The sequence below is a fragment of the Numida meleagris genome, chromosome 1, assembly GCF_002078875.1.
Source record: "Numida meleagris isolate 19003 breed g44 Domestic line chromosome 1, NumMel1.0, whole genome shotgun sequence".
NCBI classification, from domain to species: domain Eukaryota; kingdom Metazoa; phylum Chordata; class Aves; order Galliformes; family Numididae; genus Numida; species Numida meleagris.
Genome location: NC_034409.1, coordinates 36968206 through 36995341, shown reverse-complemented (window position 1 = coordinate 36995341; position 27136 = coordinate 36968206). Strand labels below are relative to the sequence as shown.

General features: G+C 38.6%; 1 protein-coding gene across 1 annotated transcript in view; it reads right to left on the bottom strand.

The window, feature by feature from the left end:
* TPH2 (tryptophan hydroxylase 2) overlaps window positions 1-27136 on the bottom strand; it is a 53638-nt gene that overhangs the window by 9281 nt on the left and 17221 nt on the right. Inside the window, exons 7-9 of the mRNA XM_021385188.1 lie at window positions 26153-26288; window positions 20525-20651; window positions 1628-1723 (exon numbers count right to left, since the gene is read on the bottom strand). Coding sequence (XP_021240863.1) covers window positions 1628-1723; window positions 20525-20651; window positions 26153-26288 — 359 coding nt within the window. The remainder of the gene's footprint in view (window positions 1-1627; window positions 1724-20524; window positions 20652-26152; window positions 26289-27136) is intronic.

Sequence of the window (27136 nt, the reverse complement as noted above, 5' to 3'; positions counted from 1 at the left end):
TTTTTGATATATGGCAAAATTATTATGATATATGGACTAACCTTTGAAGGCAATCAGTATACTCCATTAATGTGCACCTTATTTAATTCTTACTGTTGCTTTTCAAAAGGATTATTCTTTGCATTTATACTCTGAGATTACTGCTGAGTGGGGAACAGAGAACTGGGATCACAGTTAATATTTCTGTGTGGTAACAGAATACTCTACAAGAATAATGTGTTTGTTTATGACATTGATGGTACAAGATTTATTATGTTCCTGACTATTTCTTTCCTTGCTTTTATGCCTTTGGATTTTGTAAATGATGTGACAGGTATTTTCAGGGTCATCGCTTAACGGCTGTAACTGTTAGTTTAAATAAAAGCCCTGATTCTCCGCAGAAACCTGCACAGTTTGGAGATCACACTGAACGTTGTTGGGCGAGGGGAAAACAAGTGGGATATTTTCATCTCTTTGTGTTTAACCATCTTTTGCACTGTGGAGATACAACAGTTCCATGCTGATACTGAATGCTCCTGTGGCTGAAGTATGCATTGAACTGAGAACAACTATAATGAAATCAAATTAAAAATACATATATACTGGAGAAAGTCATTTTCTTTGACCTTTTTCCTATGTCTTTCTTTAATCCCCTTATACAGGCTTATTAATAAAAGAATAGCAATCTGACTACTGAGCTCCACCATTAATATTCTCAATTACAGCGAAAACAGCAAAAAGAAACCGAGATACTTCTATTAAAATGCCAGGTACTTCACTGAAAATGGGTGGGAAGATGCTCAAATGCAAATAAATAGCACATATATTGCAAAATCACGTGTAAACACTATTCTACATATGCTTTCTGAAACCAAATTTTTAAAGGAAAGCCATGAAGAGTTCATCTGGGTCTCTGAATAAATATGGCATTCCCTCCTCTTCCCCTTCCTTTGTGCTAACAGAGAGGTGTATTACATCTCAAGCTTGTGACAAAATACCTTTTGCTCGCTCTCTATGCCTAAAAATAGGTAATAACTGATCCGCTGCAGCTACTTACCATGAAAGGTCAAAGACTTTTGTCTTTATAAGTTTCTATGTATTGCAACACAGGCATATACTTCAAGTCTAGTATGAGCTTATATGCATTCCTTAATTTTAAAAACAAATAATCTACTGAATCAAGAGCTTAATAAAAGTTCTTTTAATATCAATACCAAATCCACTGAAGTATTTTGCATTACTTCCAACAGAACTGTGTCTGATTTCAAAACAGTTTTTTCACCTACAAAAAACATATGTTTCTCTTCCAAGCAAAGCTTTCAGAACCCAGCACACCCTTAACTCTGAGCCTCCATTTACCCAAAATACAAGCATCTTACAGGCTAGTTGTTTTTTAAATTTCAAACAGAAATAAGTTTTGTAGCTTATTGTTACTTTGGTACTCCAGTCCTTACAAATCCATTTCATGCTTCAGGTGCCAGCTGATACTTCAAATGAAGTTTTCAGCTCAGTGTCACATTTAAAAGGAAGCTTTTCATCTTGATAAGTTTAACTGTGATTTTCAAGTAAAAATATTTACATCCAATTATAATTTTATTATCATTAAAAGAAACTTGATTCAGCTTTAAGAGCATATCAACCAACATACCTTTAGTTCTCCAATAGAAGACAGGAGTCCTGCCCCATAAGCACGTAGCTGTCCTTCTTGCTTGCAAAGACCAAATTCAATCGTAAAAAAATAGCACTGTAAAATATATAGATATACAGGTATATATAGCGTAGATCTTAAAAAAAGCATTTCAACCATGATGATTGGTGCCATATTCACTTAATTGCCCCACTTATTCAGAATTTCAAGTCTTTAATATAAATTCAGATAAAGTACTTTAATGTCATGTTCTGCAGTAACAGAGTTTTGCACACAAATATGAGATTGTTTTTTTTTTTTTTTCTGGTCACCCAGACAGTTCACAGGAATGGCCAGTTAGGAACAGACAGGCAAGAGCATTTAGCTATCAAAGGCACAGACAAATCTGCAGAGACTTCAGACACCTTCTGAAATAAGAGAACTCCTTTAAAAGAAAATCCTACAAGGCACTTGGTCTGTCTGTCTACAAACCTCTGAAGATCTCCAAGATCTAGTTCAGAGCACTTAAGTTTGGTAAGTATCTAAGCACTGTCTTGCGCTAGAATGAACTTATGTACGTGCTTAAGAGCTTTCTTGACTCGATGTCTTACTCCTCACTAAATTTTACTTCATCATAAATGAAGAACTAATATGCCACTTGGCATCTTAAATGACAGAAAGAAAATTACAGACAGTATAGCAAATTCAGTTGGCTCATCCATTACAATTGTTCTCTAGGTCTACATTCAACCTACACAACCAGAAGGCAGTTAACGTATCTGAGCTGACAAGAAGTTGTGGAAGAGATTAGTTAAATCAGCATAACAGTAATGCACCTAACTTTGCTGTATTCACCTAACAAAGTGAAACATTAGGCAGACAGTAAAAAGTACAGATAGTTCAGTATCCAGTAAAACCAGAAGACAACAATCGCATCTGCTCCTACAGTACCGAGCTTTCAATTGGTTTCATTTTGATGCAGCAAGGTTGTTTTTGATATGAGATCAAACAGATGAGATTGTTAGTAACTATTTCTATATACAAAGGTTTTAGGAAATTACAAATCAACTTCTAAAAAAATGCTGCATGCATATATAAATATATACATATACATACCATTTATGTGCACGTGTGTAAACATTTATTACATTATCTGACAATTTCACTATCTGTGCATAGGAATACAGCTCCACTGAAACCAAGAGCTTTGCATGGTTTTGCATCAAATATGAATTCACACTGCAGTTTTAATTAACTAGGTAACAGGTGAAGCTTATATTTCCTTTTAGGATAAGCTTCAACTCAGTATTTGATACTAAATCTTAACATTTTCTGCACATCTTAAAAACAGATCCTAAGCAGATGATTTTTTTTTGCCACTTCCTACTTTTCTCACAAACCCCACTCTTCTAGACTGAGTCTCCATCCTAAATGCAAAAGAGCAGTAATTAACAGCTCTTTTAAATTCAATGAATGTTTAGAAATTCAGATATGATTCATTTCTCTGCCTCTCACAGAAGTTCCCGTAGAGCCAGCATGGCACTGTGGAGAAAAAACATGATAAAAAAGAATAAAAACATGAGCCCTGTGTCTGATCTAAACCTGCAAAGTCAGCTACGAAGAAGTAAAGGTTGTAGTGACTTAAGATGCCTTGAGTTAGGTTCCAGTACAGCAGTCAAAGCACAGATATCCACAAGAGGAGGTAAAAGCACAACATTGTCAAACAAGAAACCAAAGTTCCACTTCTGACTATGCTATTGACTTGTGTAAGCCAAGCTGGCATCTAATTGTTCATTTAGTACAATTAGCTGTTGTCATCTCTAGGAAGAAGGCCAAAACAGCTGGTTTTCAAAAAAGACTTCTCAAGAACAAAAAAACAGATATAGAAAATGACACAGGCAACACTGAGTGAAACTGAGACACCTGCCACCATGAAGAATATCAACTGAGTTTTTGCCAGAAAAACTTTCTAGGGGCTGCAGTCCTGGTTCTGTACACGCTGTCACAGTCAGCAATGAACTGCTCAGCTTCACGCTTAAACCCCACGAGCATCTTTGAATTAGTCCCCTCAGCTCTCTTAAAAGAACCAGTGTGGTGAACATGAACATCCTGACAGATATACAGCAGGACTGGGCTGCTCATAAAGCACCGTGATCACAGCCATTTTCAGTCTGAAAGCAAACAACAACTAAAAAAGGGGAGTCTGGTGTTTGTCTATTACAGATCTGTCAGAGTGGCTATAACTTTGTCCTCACCTGGGAGGACTGATGACAAAACACCTACCTAGTACTAACTTGTGGTATTAAGCTGTTGTATTTAAAAAAGCCCTTTAAATGAAAACCTCATTTTTTGATAAATTTGCCATATGCAACAACTACAATTACTGTATTTTAAGAGAGCTCTACTTAGCTAAGAAAATGAGATAGCTCACCCAATGCTGCCATCTTCAGTTTATTGCTCAGTAATACACAATTCCCCCACCCTCCCACTCACACACACCCCCAAAGAAGGTTTGGTGCATTACAAGGCTCAGCAGGCTTTAGAAAGCCTTGCTCACAAGTCTAAAAACATTGAAGCATATTGAGAAGGAGATTAAATATTAACTACATATGGGTGCCTTTTATAGACCAGATGCATAAACACTTAGCACATGCCTCTCTTTGTATGGTAAACTACAGTAACTGTAGTTACTATTATATCCATATATAATATATAGGAGATAACTGCTACTGCAGTTAGAGTGACTTAATGAAGAAACGGCTGTTTAGATTAATAAAATTTTAAAAGCTTTCCCTGAAGGCAAATAGATGATAATTTAATCATCATTATGTGTAGGCTGGTGAACGTAAGCATAAATTGGGGCATGCAGGCTTTCATGTTCAGATTTAAATCTTAGACCTCTCTCTGGCATAGTCAAAATATTGAAATTACAGATTTCTGCCCACCCTGCAGTCCCAAACACTTAGCTCCTCTACAAGCAACAGCAACCTCCTATCCTCTCCCATTACTTCCAGTTCCACCTCATATTTGGAGTGAATTATGGTTTTACTACAGGAAGGCTCCTGGAGTTCTCTTGGGGCCAGTACCATGCGCTCTCCCTTCATCTTGACTGTCCTCATGATCCCTTCAGAAATCTCCTTCCTCTACATATCTTCTCCACCCCATCCCTCCAAAACTGCAAGTCCCCCCAAATACTCCTGTGCCTACAGCTCACTGCCCAAAATTTTCATTCTTCTCATACTCCATCACCTTAAGTCTCTTGCTCCTGTTTACCACCTCATAATAGATAAAGAAATACGTTAGATGGCCATTAAGAAACTTCCTAATTATGCTAAATGCAACAGATGATGTCAGCTTTTTTCCATAATAGCCTCTTTCAGGTACTAGTCTCTGTTCCTCATTACAAAAAAATTACTCTTTTATAGGAGAACAAAAACTTTTTGCTTCCATTCGTGAGTCTTACTGTATACATTTACAGCAGCAGTGAGAATGGCATTCCTCAGTGCTCCACAGTAGCTCTCAGCTAGCATAGGAACAGGTCTTCTTAAGCAGTGATATGATCTAGCTCACACTGAGATGAACAGGAACAATATTATTTGTGTCCATGGAAAGTGAATCGAATCAGAAAAAGGGATCAAGGAAGAAGAAAGTCTACCATGTAAAGCAGGAAGACAGCAGCTTCCTGACAGTCATCATCACATACAGCAAGATACAAGATGACACAAAGCAGTAGAAGAGACATCTTATGAATTCTGTAGTTTTTGAAAAGCTTTCACTGAAGTGCCTATCTGTTAGTCAAATGAGCAAAACAAGATGAAGAATCAAAGTGCCAAATGAAGGATTAAAAATAACTCTTAAACCAAGAGATATCAATGTAATGATATAGACCGTGCCAGAAACACAAAGTAGTGTGGGATGTTATTTTAATTTATTTCTCTTATTTAACTGAAATATATGAATGATAACAAGTCATGTTCATGAAACATTGTCTACATGGGTTCAAAAATGAGTAAATAGTTTCACAGAAGAAAAACCTTTTAAGTGCTATTATATACTAATACAGTAGATCTTTTCCCTCAGAATCCTTGAATCAGTGGTCTCCGTCAGCTAAAGCCGTATACTAGGAAAATATCACCACTGTATGGCTTTAGACCTACACTGTTCTCCAGACATCTACAATCAATGGGAAAGATATAGAATAGATCAAGCCTTGGCAAACTCCAAACTTGTACTCCGGGGTAAACATAATGTAGGTTCTTCACACACCATCCTGCATTATAAACCAGACTACCAAAAAGAAAAAAGTTCAGTGACAGCCATACACTTAATTTAAAAAATAATGTTATTCAATTATATTTAAAGATTTTCACAGGCGGGAAAAAGGTCTGGTAATCTCAACACCTGACTGGTTTTAAGACTTTGAAAACCACTCCTCATAGCATTTTGCATTTGAGAATTTTTCTCCTAGAACCTGTGCTAAAAGCTTGTGCAGGGTGTAGGGTGCTAATGTCACAGACTCAGTACCTCAAAATCTGCCCCTTCCGTAAAAAACACCGCTCAAGCCATTCCACTTCACATAGCTTTCTAATGGTATAGCCAAGAGACTGATGTTCACTTGGCAATTTTCAGTAAGATGAATAATGAGATTTTGTCTGTTCTCTAAAACAGCTCTAGAAAGACGTTCTCAGAATGAGTCCTGAGACCATTGACCATTGTCAAGAGCTGATTCACTTGCACTCTCTGTCACAAGAGACAAAAGGGAGGGACTGAGTAACTGCATGACATGGACAGGAATATTCATCACTTCAAGAACTGCTAATGGGATGAGGATACAGTCCCAAGATGACACATAGTACCAGAAACAATGGAGCACCAGTTGCAAAGGAGGCAATGCAATTACTAGTGGGTGTAAATACTTGCAAGATCAGTGCCAAATAACCTTAAGGAAACATCTTTGCATTCTTTCGATTGGATTTATGAATTCAAAGAATATTTAAATGGACTACACTAAATTTCAATGTATGTATTACGGTCAGTAATTTGTAAAGACTCTTCCTTCTTTAGAATATCATTCATATTATAGCTTTAAAATTACACATCTAGAGATTAAATCATCTCTCATATAGTTGTAATTATAAGAAGAAAGTTATATACAACTAAAAGACTTTCAAAAATCCCTGTTAGAAATTAATCCTGAGAATTAATGAAATACGGTTGTTTTCTCCTCCCCAACCCCTTCCCCATAAAAGTTGCTCAAATTGCATATAAATGCTAACTCAAAGACTGTGGCTCTCACTTGTGTTTGCTTTCTTCATTCAGAGCTGGTACAAATAAATTTGTGAAGAGCTGCTTATTTTTCAATCTCAAATATATCGATAGTCACCAAAAACACCACTAGCATTTCACATTTGACTGAATTATTCAAAATTCACAGTCTGTTGAGTAGTATCAGGAACACTCCAGGACAAGAAGCAGATATATAACACAGGTAACCCAGGCAACTAGCCAGTAGAGTCCAATGCTGGAGTCCAAACAGCAAACAATATCAGCTATTTGACAGCTATTCATGTGAGAACATTATTGCATAAAAATGCAGGGAGATTTTTGAACAACAAATAAATCTCATGATGAGCTTGTGAATAGATCAAAAGCAGAAAAGATGACAAATTCAGTGGATAAGTCCTTCTTTATAGATGATTCGCCTACCTCCAACGAAGGGAGTGACCTTATTCACGGCCAACAGCATTTCTAAATCAGAAAACAAAGTTTAATTTTTCAGAGTCACCTTCTTGAAGCATTTTGTTTAGTCTGCCACTTTGAAATGTACTTAGGCTCACTGAAATGAGGTTTTCTTTGGAGATTTCCAAGTGTATATATTTATATATTTTTAACAATACTTTCCTTTTTCCCCTCATCTGACTACTTTGCATTCAGACCTTTCAGTAAGGGTGAATGTTTGGAATAATCTTTTTCTAAACAGAAGTTTGAGTAGATGTGGTGCTGCTCATTAGAACACTCTGTATTAGGAGCACATCAGCCTTCACATTTCTCTTGACAGCCATCGCATACAGCACTGCTACATGCAAATTCCTCTAATGCAGTGGCTTGAAACATTCAGAGAAAGCACATGCTATAGGCAGCAATGCAGGTCTTTACCCTTTGTGAATACTTTGAAACAACATGTTTCTTTTTAAAGAAGTTTCTGGAGAAAAAAATCTCATAATGGAAACCAAAATAAAATGATCATCCTGAGTTTCTAAAGAAGCAGAAACAGTCGCTCAACTAAGACAACACTACAGTGGCATTGGTAAGGAGGGGACTCTGTAAGGTCCAGCAATGGAGAGCTCATCTAAGACAAGAAAATGTGTATGACTGCAGATGTAATTCATCTAGAATAAGATCTGGAGGACTTTCCTGCTAACACCCTTGTGTCTCTTGAGAGAATGTGTCCTGTTGTCCATTCTCACATGGAGGGGACCTTGGTGCTCTGAAGAGCGTGAAACAGAGGATGAAACGCTTCTGGAATCTTGCTGCTGCTGCTACTCCAGAAGTTAGTTCCCACAGAATTGGAGCCACTGGATATCTCATTCCATGTGCAAATTGCTCCTAAGTAATCTGTGTTCAGGCTTGCTCTGCACTTAGATATTTGTCCACTTCTCTCACTTTATCTCAGTTGAAAACCTTGCAGTGGTCACAGAGATGGGCAAAAAGTCACTCCCACAAAAGCACACTTACTTCAACTTCCTTAACACTGTCAGAAGAATTCCTAATTTATTTCAGTGTATTAACCAATACTGCTGAAGCTTAATATGCAGCTAGGGAGATGAAACCACCGAAAATATGAACTGTTGTTGAGATCATCCGTTAAATATAAAGCATTGAAGCCCTGATGCTTTACCTTTCCTATTTCCCCTTTCCTTTCATTTAACTCTTATCTTGAAGAGCTTCTAAAACCTGGAGTTTTAAGGTTTATTAATTTCATATGGAGTTATTAAGAACAAACGATGTGCAATAATGAACCATTTCCTTTCCAATTTATTTTACAATGTGTAACATGAATTCATGTTCAGTGCTCCCTACACTAGCTGAAGTGTGTATTTTCTCATTTCTTTTCAAGCTGTTGCTCTAAATTTCAGCTTTCTTGACCTTTCACACAGTTAGCTCAAGAGGCACGGTCAGGTCATTTGACTTGTTTGCTGGGACTCCAAGAGATAAGGTCTTCTGAATGTCAAATTACAAAGAAAGGGAGGGAAAAAAAAAAGCAAGGTAAACATAGTGTCACTGCTGTCCACCCACAGTCTTCAAACTGTGCTGTTTCACAGGACACACCTGATCCTCCATGAACTTTCAGGATTCACAGGCTGGAAGCAAAACCTGTCTTTACGCTCTGATGTTCCTGTTCTCCAGATCTTAGTGCTGCTACTCTTTCAAATAAGGATTTTGCGTTAACACAACGTACCAAAACAAGAATATTACTTGTATGTGCAATACAAAAAGGGCTGGCAGAAGGGAAGTGCTCCCTCAGCATTCTGGCTTGTACTGCACCTTGTACTGTACCACTCCTTTAGCAACAGTGCTAGGAACTCAAAAAGTAACAAGCTGGCAACCCTCAAGTAAGAGCACTATTTGGAACAAATACACACGAGAGGTCATTGAGTTGTCCTTCACCTACCAATATCATCATTTTATGAACAGTTACCAACCCTAGGACTGTTGCCCCAATTCTGAGCTGCATTGCTTAGAAAAACATCCAGAGGACAGGCAAGAACAACTTCACACACACTTCTTTATCTGAAAGACGGAGCAAATATCTCCATAGAAGCCCAGCCCAGCCCCTAACACCTGTTTCTCACAACCACCTTGTGAACTTTAGCACTGGTCCACCATTGTTTCACTCTCTCCAAAAATAAAATATTTCACTCTCTAGGAAGCCTGCTGAGAAGACTCAGCAGAGAAGGCCTAGAGTTGTGATGCTGCTGAAAGAAAGCTTCCTCAGACATTTTAGCTGAGGAGGGGTATGAGGTCAGCAGCAAAAGTCCTAAAGTATCTGCTAACAAGGAGAAATCACATCTCCAGAGGGATCTCAGAACACGTGCAAGCTCTGAAATTATGTGTGCAGAAACGCACTCAAGAGGCAGCGACAACCGGCAATGTTCTTTCCATATTTTCATTTCAAGGAAAAAATGCATTATTTCTTGGCAGTCATATCCCTTTAAATGTTTGTTTTTAAGGAGAGAAAGAAAAAAAGGACTTCATTCCAAAAATAACAGCACCAACACTAATTTTCTATGCTTAAAATAAATATTTAAATTCTTGCATCTATTTCTGAAAATTGATTTAATAAGCAGATAGCTAAGACTTGTTTTCAAACATCACAGTTTCTAACAGCAACACTGCATTTAAACTCAATGTTCTTTTCATCACATAAATGCAGGGGGACTCCCAAAAGCTTTTTTGGCTCTTAATGCATTTGCTTAACCTGCCTTGCAAAAAGGAAAAAAAAAAAAAAAAGATAGCAGGCATCAGCACAAAAGTGGTGCAAGTTCTATTCATGTCAAGCTGACAGACAGATCAAAGAAGAGAAATAACTCAGGGAATTTAAAATATCTATTAATTTTGCCACTAAAAATATATGCAAACTGAAGATGGCTTTCACAGCCTCAAACAAAATCTTTGTCAAGTACAGCTGAGCATCTCCTTGTCTCTCATTGATTTTTTAGCAGTGAGGACATGTAGAAAGAATTTGTCAAAACTACAGATTAGACAGGTGAGTCAACACTGGGTTACCTGCCAGAAGTCTGTAAACACATAGCAAATTATATGAATATGTATTCAGTAAGGTGGAAAAAAGGTATACTAAGCAAGCATTTATGAGCACTGATCGCAGCTTTTCCCTGTAAAGACAAAAGTCCAAGCAATTTACAGTGGTTCTGGTCTACAAGTGACTAAATCCTTTAGATAAAGAGCAATATGTTTTATGGGGGGAAAAAAGATAATCTAGGAGCACCCACTCTTTCCAGCATTTCTTTAAAAAGCTCTGAGATCAAACTGTTTTATCAAGCTCTGTTAGCAGGTATCATATTCTATCAATGCCACAGTGACAATCTGCAAAAAGTTCTCTATAATATACAGAAAATATAAAACTTACGGATGTAAACTGAAGCAAAATTATCTTGTCAAAAACTAATCTCTGTCAAGGGAAAAGCAAACTCTGAAGCCAAGCTTGAACCTAAGAAACTGACATATTGGGGCAGGGGGTGTTCAGACCATGCCTGAAAGCACTGTCACATTGCTGCTCTGCTCACTTTGCCTATGACACCATCAGCCACAGCTGGAATCAAACCAAAACAACCAAAATTATCAGATACAAGACCCTTCCCCGCAGGCTTTTTTTTTTTTTTTTTTTTGTCTTTTTCAATGCTCTGAGGATAAAAGTATTTGCTTTAATTTTCAAAAATCATCAACAAATAATTAAAAAAAAAATCCCTTAAAAGAATAAGATCCCAAGGCCCCTCAGCCCTAAAGCGCAGCTAAGGGAAATTGTGGCATGCTGTAATACTTGCATTTGATTTTGACACAAAATCACAGGCTCTCTGGAATCGAATCTTTCCCTGAACAAAATGATATTCCTAAATAACAGTTTTGGCAAGTAAAATATTAACATAGTTTAACACCAACAAATCCTGACTTCATTCACATGAATGCACCCATCCTGACTTTTAGGAGAATGTATATAGATGGAAGCAAAGGTTCCACAGACCTAAACTCTTTGAAAGTAATGAAAAATGTACCCTTGGCTTTTTGTGGTGTCAGGATTGGCCTTATAAATATATGATTCAGCTATACTTACAGAAACATTATGGCAGCCCACCCAAAAATATCTCAATTAAAAATTGATGAAACCATATTCCATGCAGCACTCTGATGGCATTTGATAGAAAGATGACGACAGACATAAGAACCACTTCAAAAGCTGTAGCACTAAGTAATTGAGCCCTATGCATACTTAGCTCTTTATGGATACCAGACATATTTTATCTTACTTCCATACTTCTATCTGAGCATACAAAGAAAATACTCAGAAAAATGCTGGGTGAGAGAACTAGACTGAATGCAAGCAGTATGCTCAGTCTTCAAGCCTGTATTTAAAACAATTCAGATTAGCACAGTTGTGAATACTAAAGTGGGATCTTTTCAGCTCTGCACAAACACAAATTTTTAGACTTTCCATAAGATGATGGCATTTGGGTTATACATAGTAGATAACAAGCATAATTTTCCTTCTGGAAGCAAAATCATTCACTGAAATATTCCAGACAAGCAAAAGACGAGTGTATGGTTTGAGGACAATGCTCGTTACAAGTAATCAGTTTGGTTTCTGCCTGAAAGCAGAATCTGCTGGCTTTCTTCTCCAGATGGTCCCACCAACCCACAAGAGGAGGGCTGGGTGTATAGGGTTGCAGCAAAGGTTGCTCTCTGCAGTGCAGCAGGGCACTACGATGTTTGAGCTAAGGAAACGTGGAGCTGGCTCACCCCAACAGTGTTACAGATCACAGCAGATAAACAGGCAGCTGCACACATGGGGCTGCTCCCAGTAGAACTCAGTAGGGCCTTCCCCACATGCAGACACCTAAATGTTTTTCCATGGCACTCTTCAGCTCCTGTGGCTGGCTCCATGGAAATGGAGGGTAACAGTAACTCCCCTGCCTGTACACTTGTAGCAGATGTTCCCTCAGCCCCACGTGACACCTAGACGCAGGCAAAATGAGTTGCCATGTGCTGGGCTCCTTCACTTCTCCACAAATCCATGTGCTGAGGCGGGAGGATCCTCCAGCTGGATGATCTCCAGTGCAGATGACTCACATGTCAACCACTCTGCTACAGAACCTTACAGATTTAAGTATGGAAACAAATGCAATAGAAAAAGCAAGCAGCATTGTAAAACTTACTTTGTTAATTTGCTTTGACAGCTATATACTCCTCAGGGAATACTTCTTGATGTACTATGGGAAGCAGTATGGTGTACAAATAAAGCCTTACTAGCATGAAACCTCCACAGCCCTGAACTGTACAGGAATGCATTTTTACAAATGAGTTTCACATGCTTATGTGCTATAAGCAGGGAAAAATAAGTGTAGCAATGTCAGTATGAACGACATCTACACAGATTCTAGGTTTATCTCTTTCCTTCAAAATACAGGTGAAGGCACAGGGAAAGTCCAAAAGAGCAGCAATATACTCTGAACCTTTTCTCTAATGTTTGGTTTTTTTCCCCATTTTCTTTAAATATTTATTCCTATAAGTTATGTGCTTTGTTAGTAGTTATTACCCAAAACACTTGTGCAACTGTTGCTCACTGGAAGCAACAATTTGTCCCAGTTACATATGGTCTATAAAAGACACTTTATACCCTTTTGTTAATATATTTCCAACTCGAGGTCAAAAGAGAAAAATATGCAAAAAGCCTTATCAAAATTCATAGATTGCTTCCACCTATTCCTCAACCTATCTCAAGTGGATGCAACACTGAAATGGTAAATGTTTGCTATTTGTGTGCATTCCTAAATTCTACAAATTCTTTCTGAGCTGTTTTGTCGAGGATCACTTTCATTACTGTTGTAGCAGAGCACACATTCTCTGTGAGCTGTTGAACTACCAGCAAAGATTACTATTGCAGAATCTGCATTTTCTTAATGAAAATGAAGTTGCTTCTGAAAATAAACAAACGTAATTAGCAAGCCACTGCTGTGCGAAATTTGCACCATTCTCTTGTTAACCTATATGTCAAAACGTATTACTTGTGTGCATGTAAATTTGTATTTGCGGTTCAGTAACCTCGCAGATCATGATCTAACCACTTTGGAAACATAATCTTACCAGACATAAAAACAAATCCAGTGTCTTGCTGTAGTTTGTTATTTTATTAGAGGCTTTCCTTTCAGCACTTGTAACTGCTTAGGGCTTGATCTTCATAAACTGCATCCTGTCTACGAGGAGTCATATTATTTCCACAACAATTTTTAATTGCTTCCCTGCTCCCATTTAAGTCAAATTAGTCCTCTCTTGCATCTAGCTTCCTCATTACAGGGCTGGGCCCAAGTACACAAACATATTATCAAACAACATTATTTCCAATTACTTGTGGGTGCAAAATTTGATCTGGTAGGGCAACCTGAGATCCTCACACAAAGAGCTCATGGACCCAAGCAACTGCTAGAATGCATCCTGTATCAGCTCCTAACAGCAGATGAACTCTCCTTGCTGTTCTTAATTTTGAGTGACCCCATACGAAGCATGAAATGTTTCATTTCCAGATGTAATACATCCTGCGATGACCTACTTTTCCTAGAAACTAGATAAAAACAGGAACTTTGCGTATTAAATGTTTTGCAAGCCAATATTTTATACCACCCTTTACAAATTGAAAACAAACAAACAAACAAACAGAACAATTTCATCAGCAGTAGTCCAGCTCCCCACCTTCACTGCTCTGGCTGACAATATGATTTCTCCACTACCTAAATTACTTCTCCCACTCCCTCACAGAATATGCAGCAGCAGAATCGCCTTTTTGTACCTTCCGCTGATCAGAAACTGCAGGAACTCGCACACTTGAACAATGATGCTGGTTGATAGAGATGGATCTATTGAATCCTGTTCCCCTCCTGCACCTGCATACAGCTCATTTCTCCCCTCTCCAAGCAGTAGACCATGCCAGCTATACAGCACCAGGTCCACTTTTCCTGACACACAAAGTCTTTGAAATATACGAACTCCCACTTTTGCAGTGAGCACATTTAAAACTAGCACAACTCTGCAGTGTTACTCTTAACTAAAAGTCACATTAGAGTTGGAACTGCTCATTTACCCTGTTCCCCAGTCTGACAGTAGATATCCTCTCTCTTTTCCTTTTCCAGTTCTAGCTGGAAAGTGGAAAAGCTTCAGGGAAGAAATGCATGCACAAAGTTACAGAGCATCTTCCTCATGATGAGTAACTACATAAACTAGTGCTTTCCAATCCAGAAAAGGAGACAACAAAGGGAAAGAATGATGCAAACCTTTGGAGTCACGGAGGCATAGAGAAAGTGTATAGCTATGACTTGGTTATTCTCTCTTCAAATAAAGAACCACGTGAAAATAAAAAAAACCTAGGAATCAGGTTAGAAACAACCAAAGGAGACAGTTTATCAGACAGTGAAGAGTTGAGACACAGAGCCCTCTGCAGAGGATATGGTGGGTACTAAAAATTTACACATCTTCAAAGACTGACAGCTGTCACTGAACAGATATCCATTCTGGATAATTAAATACATTACAGCCACATTTGGCTTAAGAGTCTCTTGAGTATCTGAGTGGTCAGAAACTTGGAAAATATTTGAAAAGAATCAGGCATGTTCATCCTGCTCTTACCCTCTTCCAGAGCAGCTGTTCAAGACTGCCCTTGGGAACAACGCACCAGTCACGTGGGCTTACCACTACAGCAGTTCCTACAGATCCAAACCTGGCAATAGGCTGTTCAAACACAGAACAAAGACTTGCACAAACTCAATTCCCGCAGAAGACTTTGAGTGTCTGCTCCCATTTCATCAACAGAACTCTTCAAATTCTCCCTGTAGTAACTTCTCTGAAGCGATGCCTTATTTTTATGTAGTACAGAGTCATTTGTTTTTGAGAAACAAAGCTAGTTAGGCATTGCTGCTGAGATTTTGTTCTTGTGCCATGAATCTCCCGTGTGATGACAATGAAAATGCACTGCAAGGGAACATTGCAGTACTCTAAAATATTAAATATTGATCCTTGGAATCTACAGTTTTTTCTCTCCTTTAATCTGGTTCAGTGATATATGTACTGTACTATCTTTTTTGCTCACCTTTCTGCTCACTAATTTGGTTATACATGCTGGAGGACACACCACATCAGCACTTCAATTATTTTATCAAGAACTGTTGAAACAGGTCCTTAAAATCTGGGGACCTTTATCTGTTATTAATACCTTCAGAATATTATACAGAGCAAAACCAGAGATTAGAGCACGCTTTAGAGCTGCTGTGTGCTTGGCAACACCTCACCTATCAAGGAAGAGCAATCCAATTCTCCTGATTCAAACAGACTTGCATGACTTTGTAATGAATGAGAAGGCTACAAGGTTTCATCAGCACTGTTTTCTGCTTCTTGTATCACTTCAGATTTTGCTTTCTGGGAATTTCCGACATCTACATATAGGTATCTTTGCCTGGTCAAAGTCAGGAGCAGACACAGCCCAAGCCATGTGCTTTTACTTCTCAACTGATGAACAATATGGATGTCAGTATCTCAAGACTTACGCTGCGTGGCAGGACAATGTCTGGCTCCTTCATATTTACTTTATTACTACCTTTAACACTGGGAACTGGTTCGTCTTCTCTAAGCGACATGCACCCCAGTCTGAGTCGTTTCATGACTCTCTTAAGTCTGTCAAAATTTACTCGAGCAGTTTTTACATCATATTCACTCCCAGTAATTCGTGCTGCAGCTCTTTTATTAATTAACTACAGGAGCAGATGGAAGCATCTCCTTTGCAAGAAACTCCATTATGTCACCACTGGACTTAGGTTACACACTGATCATTCCTGGCATTTGTCACATAGTAAGGCATACCATTTGGGATATAGAAAAAAATATTTGAATGTTGAACTTCAAGATGCTCAGTGAATACCATAGCTCTTGAGCTATGATAGTAGGTGTCAGGTAGCCAGTACAAAATTATTTTTATATGGCAGAATGGCTTCAGCAGGGGAGCTGACTGCAGACTTAGAGCAGTGGTTTGATTGTTGTCTACCATTTTGCTATATAAATGAGGAATATTCAAGAAACCTTGATTTTTCAGATGTGTATTAGGAATGTTCAAAATCTCAATCATTTTCATAGTTTTTTTCTCTGCTCCTTTTCTTTCTTTATGGAAGAAGACAGTTACCCAGCTCACAAGCTGCACTTACAGCCTAGCACTATTGATAGCACCTCTGGGAAATCTTATCTGTTGTTTTGAAGATGAGATCACAATAATTTGTGCTCTCCAACAAGACACCTACTCAAAGTTACCACATGCAACCCACCCTCCACCTAACACATACTCCTGTTTCTTCCATTCTGGTTACGACCTCAGTAAACAATATGTAATTGTCCTGAATCATGTGCCAGTTGTTCAGTGTGGGAGAAGAACTAGAATGAAGACAAGAAAACTGGACAATCTAGACCTTTGAGGAAGACAGGCAAATGAGCTCACATGAATTACCACTGACTTCCCCCAGACGGGCAGTTCTGAGCAATTTATTTTTTTATCGCAGCATATGTATCTAAAATATTTAGTACGAGATACACAGACAGACAAATGAAAGTCACCTGTAGAAATATACAATTGGCCTCAGTCATTACCCAGGCAACATAAAACATTTAGATTTATAACAAGCCTGAAATGCATTTTCAAGACCTCATCACACAATTCCTCACAACTCCTTCAAATTATGAATCAATTCACTATTGTGGTTTTTTGCATATAGGCTGACAAAAACAACAGCCCCGTGCTATTAAAATACCAGAAAAAAACCACTGTCAAGAAAAATGAAAAGGTGCCAATCTTTTTTCAGTTCTGCAGAACTGAAGGTTTAAGTGCACCTTCCAGCAAGAAATTATTGGGAAAAGCTTGCTGGGACTAATTAGTCCCTAATTGTCTATTCTTGGATGGAAAGATTTGGTGATAAACTGCATACAAACCACAGACACTGTGCTAACCTCTTCTTTTCTGAGTGGAGCAAATTGACTGGTGGTGATTGAATTTTACATACACATCCTCTCCTTACTGCTTTGCGAAAGGCAGCTTGAGCTGTGCTGAAAGAACTCAACAGGAGCTGGGAGTCATCCCTGCCATCAGTAAGAGAGAAAGAATCCCGCTTATCAACTTGCAGCTTTACAAAGACAGCTGCTCTCCGGCTCCCAAGTCCGCAAATTACAAGGTTATATCAAAATATAAACTGAGGTACATTTTTTGTACAATTTTCCTGACAAAACCTTATGTTATGTGCTGTTAAATGTGTGGTAAATTATATATTATATGAATTAGTTGAAACACCTCATGTCAAGTCCCCCATTCAGCTTCCAGTTTGAGAGCTAAGCAGAAAAGACAGACTGTTTTCACGCGGTACTAAAATAAACAGAAAGACCAGGCACACTTGAAAAATCAACTCAAAACCATTTTTTAGAACATCACACAGAGTAGCACAAGACATTAGTTTTGATAATAGTAATTAGCACCCAGACATACACAATCAATATTATATTTCCTCAGCTAGTAACTGCATTGTACCACAGGACAAGCGAAAAAAGTGGACTGTGGAAATATTTTGCCTTGTTTCAGTAATCTGTCTCTCAATCACTTGTTTTTTCTTACTCCTCTAAAGCATTGTAAGGGGAACAGCATCTCTCAAAAACTACTGCAAATGCAGTCTTTAGGATCTTTCACTATTCCATTTCTCAAGGCAAGAGAGCTTAAGTTTGAAAAGGAGCAGCAGCCATTCCATCCCCCTTCCTCCAGTTTGACCAACAGACTTAAACAAGAGGATGGAGTACTCTCAAATCCCTCTCTTTTCAGCCCTCTTCCCCTGCAGGTGGCCCACCTCCAGCTGACCAGCACCTCTGCAATGCTCTCCCATTTAATCCCTACCCTCCATGGCACTGCACAGAGGTGACTAATTGCCATTTAGCGAATTACCCTGGCCTGCCCAGGGACAAGGCTCCTGCCTGCTCTCCACGCACCACGTCAGATCTACAGGGACAAAGCCACCTGCACCTTTCCTTTGTAGCTCAGGACTGATCATACACAAAAAGCAGATCTATCAAGGCAGATACACAGCAGCTTCTGAGAGCAGAATGGAGCGGAAGATTAGGAAATCACCTGTAATAATTCTTCCCTTTCTGGTCTGAATTCCTAAGAGGCATTTTCTTCTTTTCCAGGGCCATTGTCCTCCCTGTAAGGGCTCAGCTGTTAATGTCACTATCTTTTGAAACAGGTCATGATAATGGCAAGCTTGCTTTGGGCGTACTGCTTCAAGCTCATTAATATGCATGTTCTCTCCCCGTTCATTTGTTTCTCTATTTACTTTGAAGTTGCCTAGCTGGAACCTGCACTCCTTTTCTGCATTAAGACTCTTGGCTGGCATTTTTCGGCTTGCTGCATCTGGTTTTTGTTGATTTTGTGTTGGGATTTTTTGCCCTTTTTTTTTTTTTTTTTTAAATCTGGGATGGAAATGGGACACAATATTGCAAAAGTCAGTTAACAGCACATCAAGCGACATTTGGTGCCCAACTGAATGCATTTCTTGGCCTCCTCACCCTCTCCACTGAGAGATGTTCTTTCTACTTGCTCTCAAACCGACTTTGTTTACATTGCAAATTTTAGGATAGGTTACATCTCTGTATTTGTCAAGCACCTGCCTCAGGGGAGAATAGCTCTTCATTGTGCATCTACAAAAAAATAACACCACCTGGGTTACCATAAGGCTCTTTTCTAAACGTCTCTTCCACCTGAAAAAGCTATTTCCAGCATGGGAGGAGAAATCAACTTTGACTCAGATATCAGATTCTCAGTACGATAAGGAAAAGTGATTCAACTGTCTTCTTTTATTTTTGGCTTTGTGATTTGGGAGCAGTTCATTGTTCAGATGACACAGTCAGTCATAACTGTGAATTTCTGTGAGGGGGAAGAGTAAAAGCATTTATATAATATTCAGAGGTCATTTTATATTAATATCTCTCCCAAACAGATTAGTCTCAACCTCGTTCTCTGCAACAGGCCCATGCCTGTGTCATTTAAGGTTATTATGGGGTGAAAGACTTGGACATACCATTTCCCTCAGAATACCCACAGAAATAGCCAGTTAGCTAGTTTCTCTTGAGGCTGCAGGTCATGACAAGGTACGTCTGCTTCCTACCAAGTCCCTTCCTAGCAAATTTGCAAACAGACGCACAACTTTCTTGAGTCCTCCCTACAAACAACAGTTTCTTCTCAGCAGATAGCCATTAGAAAAGCAAAGAACATATCCAGAAGCATGTGAGAGGAAGTGGCCAGGAGCAGAACATCAAGCCTGTCTAAGAAGAGAGTGGAGCTGTCTGATTATATAAATTTGTTGGCCTTTTCTGGAAGGCTACAGGAAAAACAGAAAAAAGAAAAAAAAAAAACAGTACAAACTCCTTTTTCAGCAGATGGGACTGTAAGACACTGCTAAGCCAGAGTATCAAAGCTGTGATAGTTTTATAGAGCCTTTTTTGAATCTGCTTTTAATAGAGTGTCCAGTTATACTGATGAAATACAAAATTCAGCTCACAGCCACTGGCTGAGGCAGTTGACCACAGACTAGATCTACTGCTGCTCAATTTTGGCTTAGTAACTACATATTCTCCAACAGGAGCAGCAGTAAGTATGTAAAATCATTTTAAAATCCATCACACACTACAATGCAGTGAACATCTGCAAGACTGATAAGTGAAAGCAAATACAGCAATGCCAAGAGCCAAAGTGGCCACCTGTGGAGGAACTAACAATGCAGAACTGAGAGCATGCACCAAAATACTTTCTTCTTCTTTTTTTTTTTTCCCAAAATTACCTTGCTTGCTTGTTTTCAGTACCTTAAAGCAAACCAAATCCATCTCAGCCAACCCTTGAAACTGGACTGTTATTGCACATAAATAATAAAACTGATTACCCAAAGACTAGTGTGTTTAGCTTTGCTCCTAATAAAAACAATGGAAAAATACCTGAAGCTCTGTGACTGTCACAGTAGAGTCATTCATAATTTGAACCAGCTCTGGTAAAATAATACATGTCGCTTCATCAACCAAAAGGGAGGACGGATAAGAGAGAGCACGTTATAAAACAATTTAACTCACGGTGGCTAATTTCTGAACATCTTCATCAGATGCTCCCAATGAAGCGAGTCCTATCTCTTGTGAAAACTGGGCAAACTTAGGATCAGCAAGCAGAGGCACATGTCCCAAGAGTTCATGGCACGTATCCCTAGGGGAATGGAAATGAGAAGAGAGCCATTACAGAAATAAATTCCGTAGTATTTCCATAACCAATTTAACATAAACCATTTCACGTGGGTCAGACCTCTACTCAAAATGTCTCACCACAAAACATGTATTTTACACTGTGGTTCTTCCCTGTGCACAGCTCTACAGAAACACATGAGTTTACTTCTATTAAATGGGTTAACATCACTTGTTCCATTATTTCCCCACCATTTACAGACTAACTGGGAAGGCACAATCACTGTTGTCTTCCAGGCTTAGTTCCACGAAGAGCAAATTGCCTGTCTCACAAGCACAGTTTTCAGCAATTCTTTCCACATGAATCAAGTTCAAAACCCAACACAAACTCTTCCTCTTCTCCATTCCCCTTTCCGCATCCAGGTACAACTCCATAATCACATATTTCGCAACTTACCTGAAGAAATTTAGAGCAATCATTATAAAGTTATCTGGTGTGTTTAATTTCTCATTTTGCCCTGACTTCCTACTGTAATCAGTAGTTACTTTTATTACGAAGTCCACTTCTCACCAAGCAGATTTCAGAAAAAAGCAGATAACTTGTCTCATTTCATAAAGAACTACTGTCTACAGCTGTAAGTGCATTATTAGTCACAACAAAGTGCAAATATAAGTCTACAAAAAACTGTTAACCAAACAAACAAAAGTGCACATGCATCATCTACAAAAGCTCTCAAACAATTCTGAAAGTTTTGGTGCATTTTTTCACAGAAAATAATGGACTTGGTAGTAAAGTTCACTTTAAAAATCAGATCTGACATTTCCTTTGCTTTTGTCTCTTCAAAGACATTTCTCTTTTTTTTCTTTTAAGCTGTAAACAAATGTTTTAAAGGCAAGGAGAAAACATCAAGTTATCCACCTTCTATCCAAAATCATCCAATTTGTCTTTTATAAACTATTTTTATTCTAAAAGACACAGAACCTGACACTTCAGATAAATCATAAACAGAAAAACAAAGCTATATATAATTTAGAGTTTCCTATTCTTACTCACTATTCCTTACCACAAAGCCTGTGCCAACTGTGCCTGGGTAGATAGTAGCTTCTGAGTGTGTGCAAATTAATTTTACCATAGCACTTCTGGCACTTCTAGTTCACCTCACCATAAGCCTATCAGAAATGCAGTTAGAGTATCGTAGGCCATCTTCTCAGTTCAGATGGTCTCACTGACATATGCTTACCAACATTTGCTCATGTTACATTCACACTTTTTGGTGAGATGCATACAGCTCTGAAGTTGTGCGTGACAAGTTGGAACTATGTTCACAGTTGAGTAATTCAGTCAATCATCTAGGATAATTACCAAATCTCATTTCTCTTCTTTCCTAGACATAAGTATTTCCAAAAGATGTGGGGGACATAAGTAGCTGCTCATGACACATGAGTACATGTTCCATAAATGTTAACTAGAGATTCAGCTGCAGTAATATTGACTGAGTGCACTACCTAAAAAAGAGGAGGCTGAGGGGAGGCATCATGGCAGCCTGCAGCTCTCCATTAGGGGAGCAGGAGGGCAGCGCGGAGCTCTGCTCTCTGGTGACAGTGACAGGAACCAAGGGAATGGCACGGAGCTGCATCAGGGGAGGATCAGGTTGGGGATTAGGAGAAAGATCTTCACCAGAGGGTGGTCGGGTCCTGGAACAGGCTGCCCAGGGCAGTGGTCACAGCACCACGCCAAGAGAGTTCAAGAAGCGTTTGGACAACACTATTGACATAGGGTTTCATTTTTGGGTGATCTTGTGGGCAGCCAGGAGTTGGTTTCAATGACCCTTATGGGTGTCCTCAAACTCAGGATGTTCTATAATTGTATGCTTACCTTTACTGTGTTCTTATCTCTCTATTCAACAGGTAAGAAACATGTTTGATATGTACAGTGGCCCAGGAACAGTATCAGACTTAGTTACTCGGTTAAGGAAAATTGTTTGCTTTTTTTTCCCCCCTCATTCCCTGGGGAAGTTTGTCTTTCTTTCTGAAAGTAAGATCTTTTCTCCCCTTTTTCTACATCACAGCATGTCCTTCGAGAGTATGGGAGATTCCTGCTTTCCCTACCTGTTTTTTCTTCAAAAACAGCTGGCAAGAAGGCTTTTCTTCTCTCGCCTCCACACCCTTTTGCTTGGTGGTGCTCTGAGTCTTGAAAGATGATCGAAGTTTCCTACCACAAGACCCGTAGCTTAGATAGCACTCCTTTCCTCATTAGAGCTCAGACTTGAAAAATTGGCTTGCTCTGCATGGTATCATCTCTTTGCTCAGGAGATGGTTTGCATCACTTGAGTGGATAATCATCAAAGGGTAATGAACCTTTTTTATTAATTCAGTTCCGGTCACAACAATTTCTTGTCATCTCCTGCAAGGTTTAGCTCACTAATAACACAAAGAACTGCAGGAAAATGGAGTTCGCAGTATGATGGATACACTGAGAGAATTACCAGTCCCAAAGAATTCACTGGAGGAGTCTGATTTCTCTAACCATTACCTTCAATGCAGAAAGGGGCCACAAACGCATTCTCTGGAAGTCCAGAGCTCTTAAATCTACTTCCCAGCCACACTGAAGAAATCAACACTGATTGCTGAACACTTCACCAGTTCAGATCTGTTTAAGGTAACTTCATGCTAGTAGTTCAAATAAGGAGAACAAAGAGAATGAAGTGGGACTGGCTTCAAGTTCTTGGCTCCAGGAAGGATTCTACAATGCTTGTGGTACCTGAGTGAATGTCTACACCTCTATTTTCCTGTGCAGAAGTTGCAGCTTCCAGAAACAAATGAGTGAAGATGTGCTATTCCTAGTTCTGCACTGGGGCACAGCCCCTTTATGTCACTTCCACCCTTGCACACAAAATGAGAATAGACAAAGGCTAGCCTAGCCCTATAAACTTGTCTTTCTCCTGGTAAGAAGAGGAGGATGCAGAGGCAGAAAATACTTCTCTTATGCCTTTAGATTGTAGATTTTTCCATTACAACTATTATTTTGAATGAGTACTTATAAAGAAGGAAGCTTGAAACACGAAGAGCATGGGGAAGAACAAAAAACAACACAACAAAAGAAAAACACCACAAAACCCCACATCTTCCAGGAAGAACCATGAACCAGCATTTGAGATTGTCATTGGAGTCCCTTAGATTTCCCTGCCAGTCTGGTCCTTTATAGATAGTCTAAACAACATAATTCTTTGCTTAACTACCAAGGCTTGATTCTTTTGTTTTGTTTTATTCAGAAAATAATTAAGTTCCTTTAATTTATTCACACACATTGCTCAGAGAAAATAAGATTTTTGTAATGCACTTTTCAGAGCAAAAGATTTTTCTTGGAGTAAATTAGTTACCAGAGCAGAGGAAATCTATATAGCTCTGTGAATGTAGTAGGAACATAATGAAACTCGGGAAGAAATGTTTTAAAATGCATATAGTAGTGATACAGATCAAACCAAATGAACTCTCTAATTTGTATCTAGCTCTATAGCCTGGGTGTTAAATCTGATGGAAAGCCCACTGAAGTCAAAGGGAGCCTTTTTAGCAGGTTTATATCACTGAAATGCAACATTCACCAAGCCATGGACCTGCAGCAAACCTCATTACGGTCCCATATATCAACTAGTACATCTCAGGGCATTGCAGCTGCTGTGAAGATGAAGAGCTGTCCCTGCTCAAGCCAGTTTAGTTTTGCCATTGATTTCAACAAAGCCAGGATTTCATTGTACATTTCCAATAACAATTACTATGTCCTCCATTTTACGAAAAGAAATCACACACAATTTCAAAGGGATTTTCAAAATTTTCCTATGGAGCTCCTCCTAGTCAGTGCACATTTTAAATAGCTTCAGAACAAGTAGGTCTGCAGAAAGAAAGCAACATAATTAGGGCATGACAACTTCATTCCTCTATTAGTCATATTTAGAGCTGTTAAGACCAAAACCTGAATTTTTAAGCTCAGCCCAAACAGGGAATGAAAAAAATTCATTCTATTCTAACAAGTATTACCAGACAGTGACTTTCCAGATGCCACGACCAGAAAGGTTACAGAAAGTAGTTGTAATTACTAAGGTTTTACTTTGATTCACTGTGTAATTCCGAAAGTAAGCAGTATCCTGAAAACTATACACGTCACAAATATACAAATCAATGAACCAGAGAACATTAGTAAAAATACAGGCACACTTAATTGTTTCCTGGATGATGTTCCAGTTAGAGTTATGTACCTAAGTCCCCTATCAATAAATGAAAACACACTCCTGAGTTGTATTAATAAAAATCTGAGTATTGCTGTGTACTGGCAGGTGTTGCAAACACCAAAGGAAATATTTGGTCCAATGCCTAGTATTTCCTAAGTGTAATTTCTTTTTCTGAAATACTTACAGATGTTCTCAGACAGACCAGAGAAGGTCCAGCACCATACATACAAGCCCCTCTTTCTGGGTTTTACATTGTAGCAATTTCCCTAAAATTTGCAGACATTAAAGTCCTAATTACAGAGATGACTGAAGCGAGTGCATTAATTCAGAGACCAGCACCTCTTACCCAATACAGACAAGCACACAAAACGAGCCTCACAGTACTTTAGCAGATACTCTGCCCTGTTCACGTGCGGAGGAAAAGATGTGTAGATATGCGTGGAACAGCACCACCTGCTGACTCTGGCCAGAATAATGCTAGAGCATTTTCAGATACAGCTTAATATGCAGTTCCATTAATCCTTTTACATCCAAAATACATTTTTCCGTGGCTTCAGCACTCTATTCAGGAAATCAAAGTTAGGCATGGCTCCAAACGTTTACATGACTGAAGCTGAATACATACATACGAACCCTTTATTTTGGCCAAATTTTACAGAAAGTAGTATAAGCTGAATAATCAATGCTGCAATTTCATGCTAGCTTTCTGATAACCAATTCACTGCGTAAATGCCATTCCTGTCGTTTGCAAGATTAGCGGATGCTTTTGGTGAAACTACTTCCATACTAGCTGACCTGTTACTACTGCACAGAGCACAACACATGTAACACAAGACAAGAACTGCAATCACTTTCATCTTTTTTCCCCTCCAAATTTTCATCAAGAGATCAACAGCTAAAATATTTCATCTGAACACACAATATTCTGTTTCTGAACAGCTGCAATGTTGTTCCATGAAAGTCATAACTGAACTTTCTCTTCTTTCTAGTATGTTCCATTTAACAGGTTTCATATGTAATACCCTCTCTGGGTGCCTCATCATTTGCTTCTGCTGTTTCAAAATAATACAGGTAGATTTTTTGATCTACCATATAAATAACACAGCTATTCAAGACGTTTGTAAAAAAGTCCAAGAAAAGACTAATTAAATTCAAATTCTTCAGAGCGAAGGGTTTTATCATTGACAGTGTAACTACATTTGTGGCACGGTTCCTCTTTTCAACCTCGGCTAGTTCACTTGGGTCTTCTAAGAATCTGCAAGCATATTTTTTCAGCACTAAAGCAAATGAAGCAACTTACGGTTCTGGAGTGTAGAGAGGATCTGAGCCATGTCGTATATACTGAGTACAGTGAAAAACTCTGTACGCTAAGCCAGCTAAAAAATCTCGGGGAGAGAGATATCCAGCAACTGGTCTCACTGTGAAGCCAGACCTTTCTGAAGTGAAGAAGATAATAAAAGACCATATTATATATTACTATATCAGTTTCTGAAGACAGATAACGGTCCGCAGTTAATTACCAGAAACATGACAGAGTATCTTGGCTGAAGGCCACCATACATAATTTTCACCTATTAAGTACAAGAATTGTTTTGCATTGCTAGCGTATGTTTAATGAAAACAGGTCAAAGTACTTCAAAGTTCATTTAAGTAACTTTGTATAGAAAGGAATAAGGGATATACATATAATGCCATAAGGGATGTTCTCAAATCACAAAGCATCTGATTTTTACATCTGGTAGCAAAGCAGGAGAGAAGTATCCAAAACAGAGGATGACTTCTGTAAAATTTATTGAATACAAACAGAACAAAATAGGATTAAACCAAACCTCCTCTTATTTTTGCAGATAAATACTGCTTTGTAACAGTAAAATACTGAATTTCAGATCTGAGGTTCTCATTTAAATATTTAACAAAGTGTTCAGTTGTCAGATTAGTCCCAGTGGAGAATTATTTCTGACTGAGTAACTTTGAAAAGGCTATTTCTCTCCCAAATTCATTATTAATTCTTTGCAAGTGTTTACAAAAGAATGTTCCAAGTATTTCTTCAATAGATATTACTATGTTCTATTCAGTCTAAAAACATATTTTGGACAAAAATGCAAATTTTTGAGTTTCTAGTTAAGAAAAAAGAACCTGATTCCCTAGGGATCATAGTGCAGTATATGAGAATCTCAGAAGGACACACGAAGATTGAAAGATCAATGAGACAATTATCAGTAAATGCAATTACTGACAAACAAGAGTTAAGGATGAAGCAGCGATTGCGGAAAGTAAGCGTCTC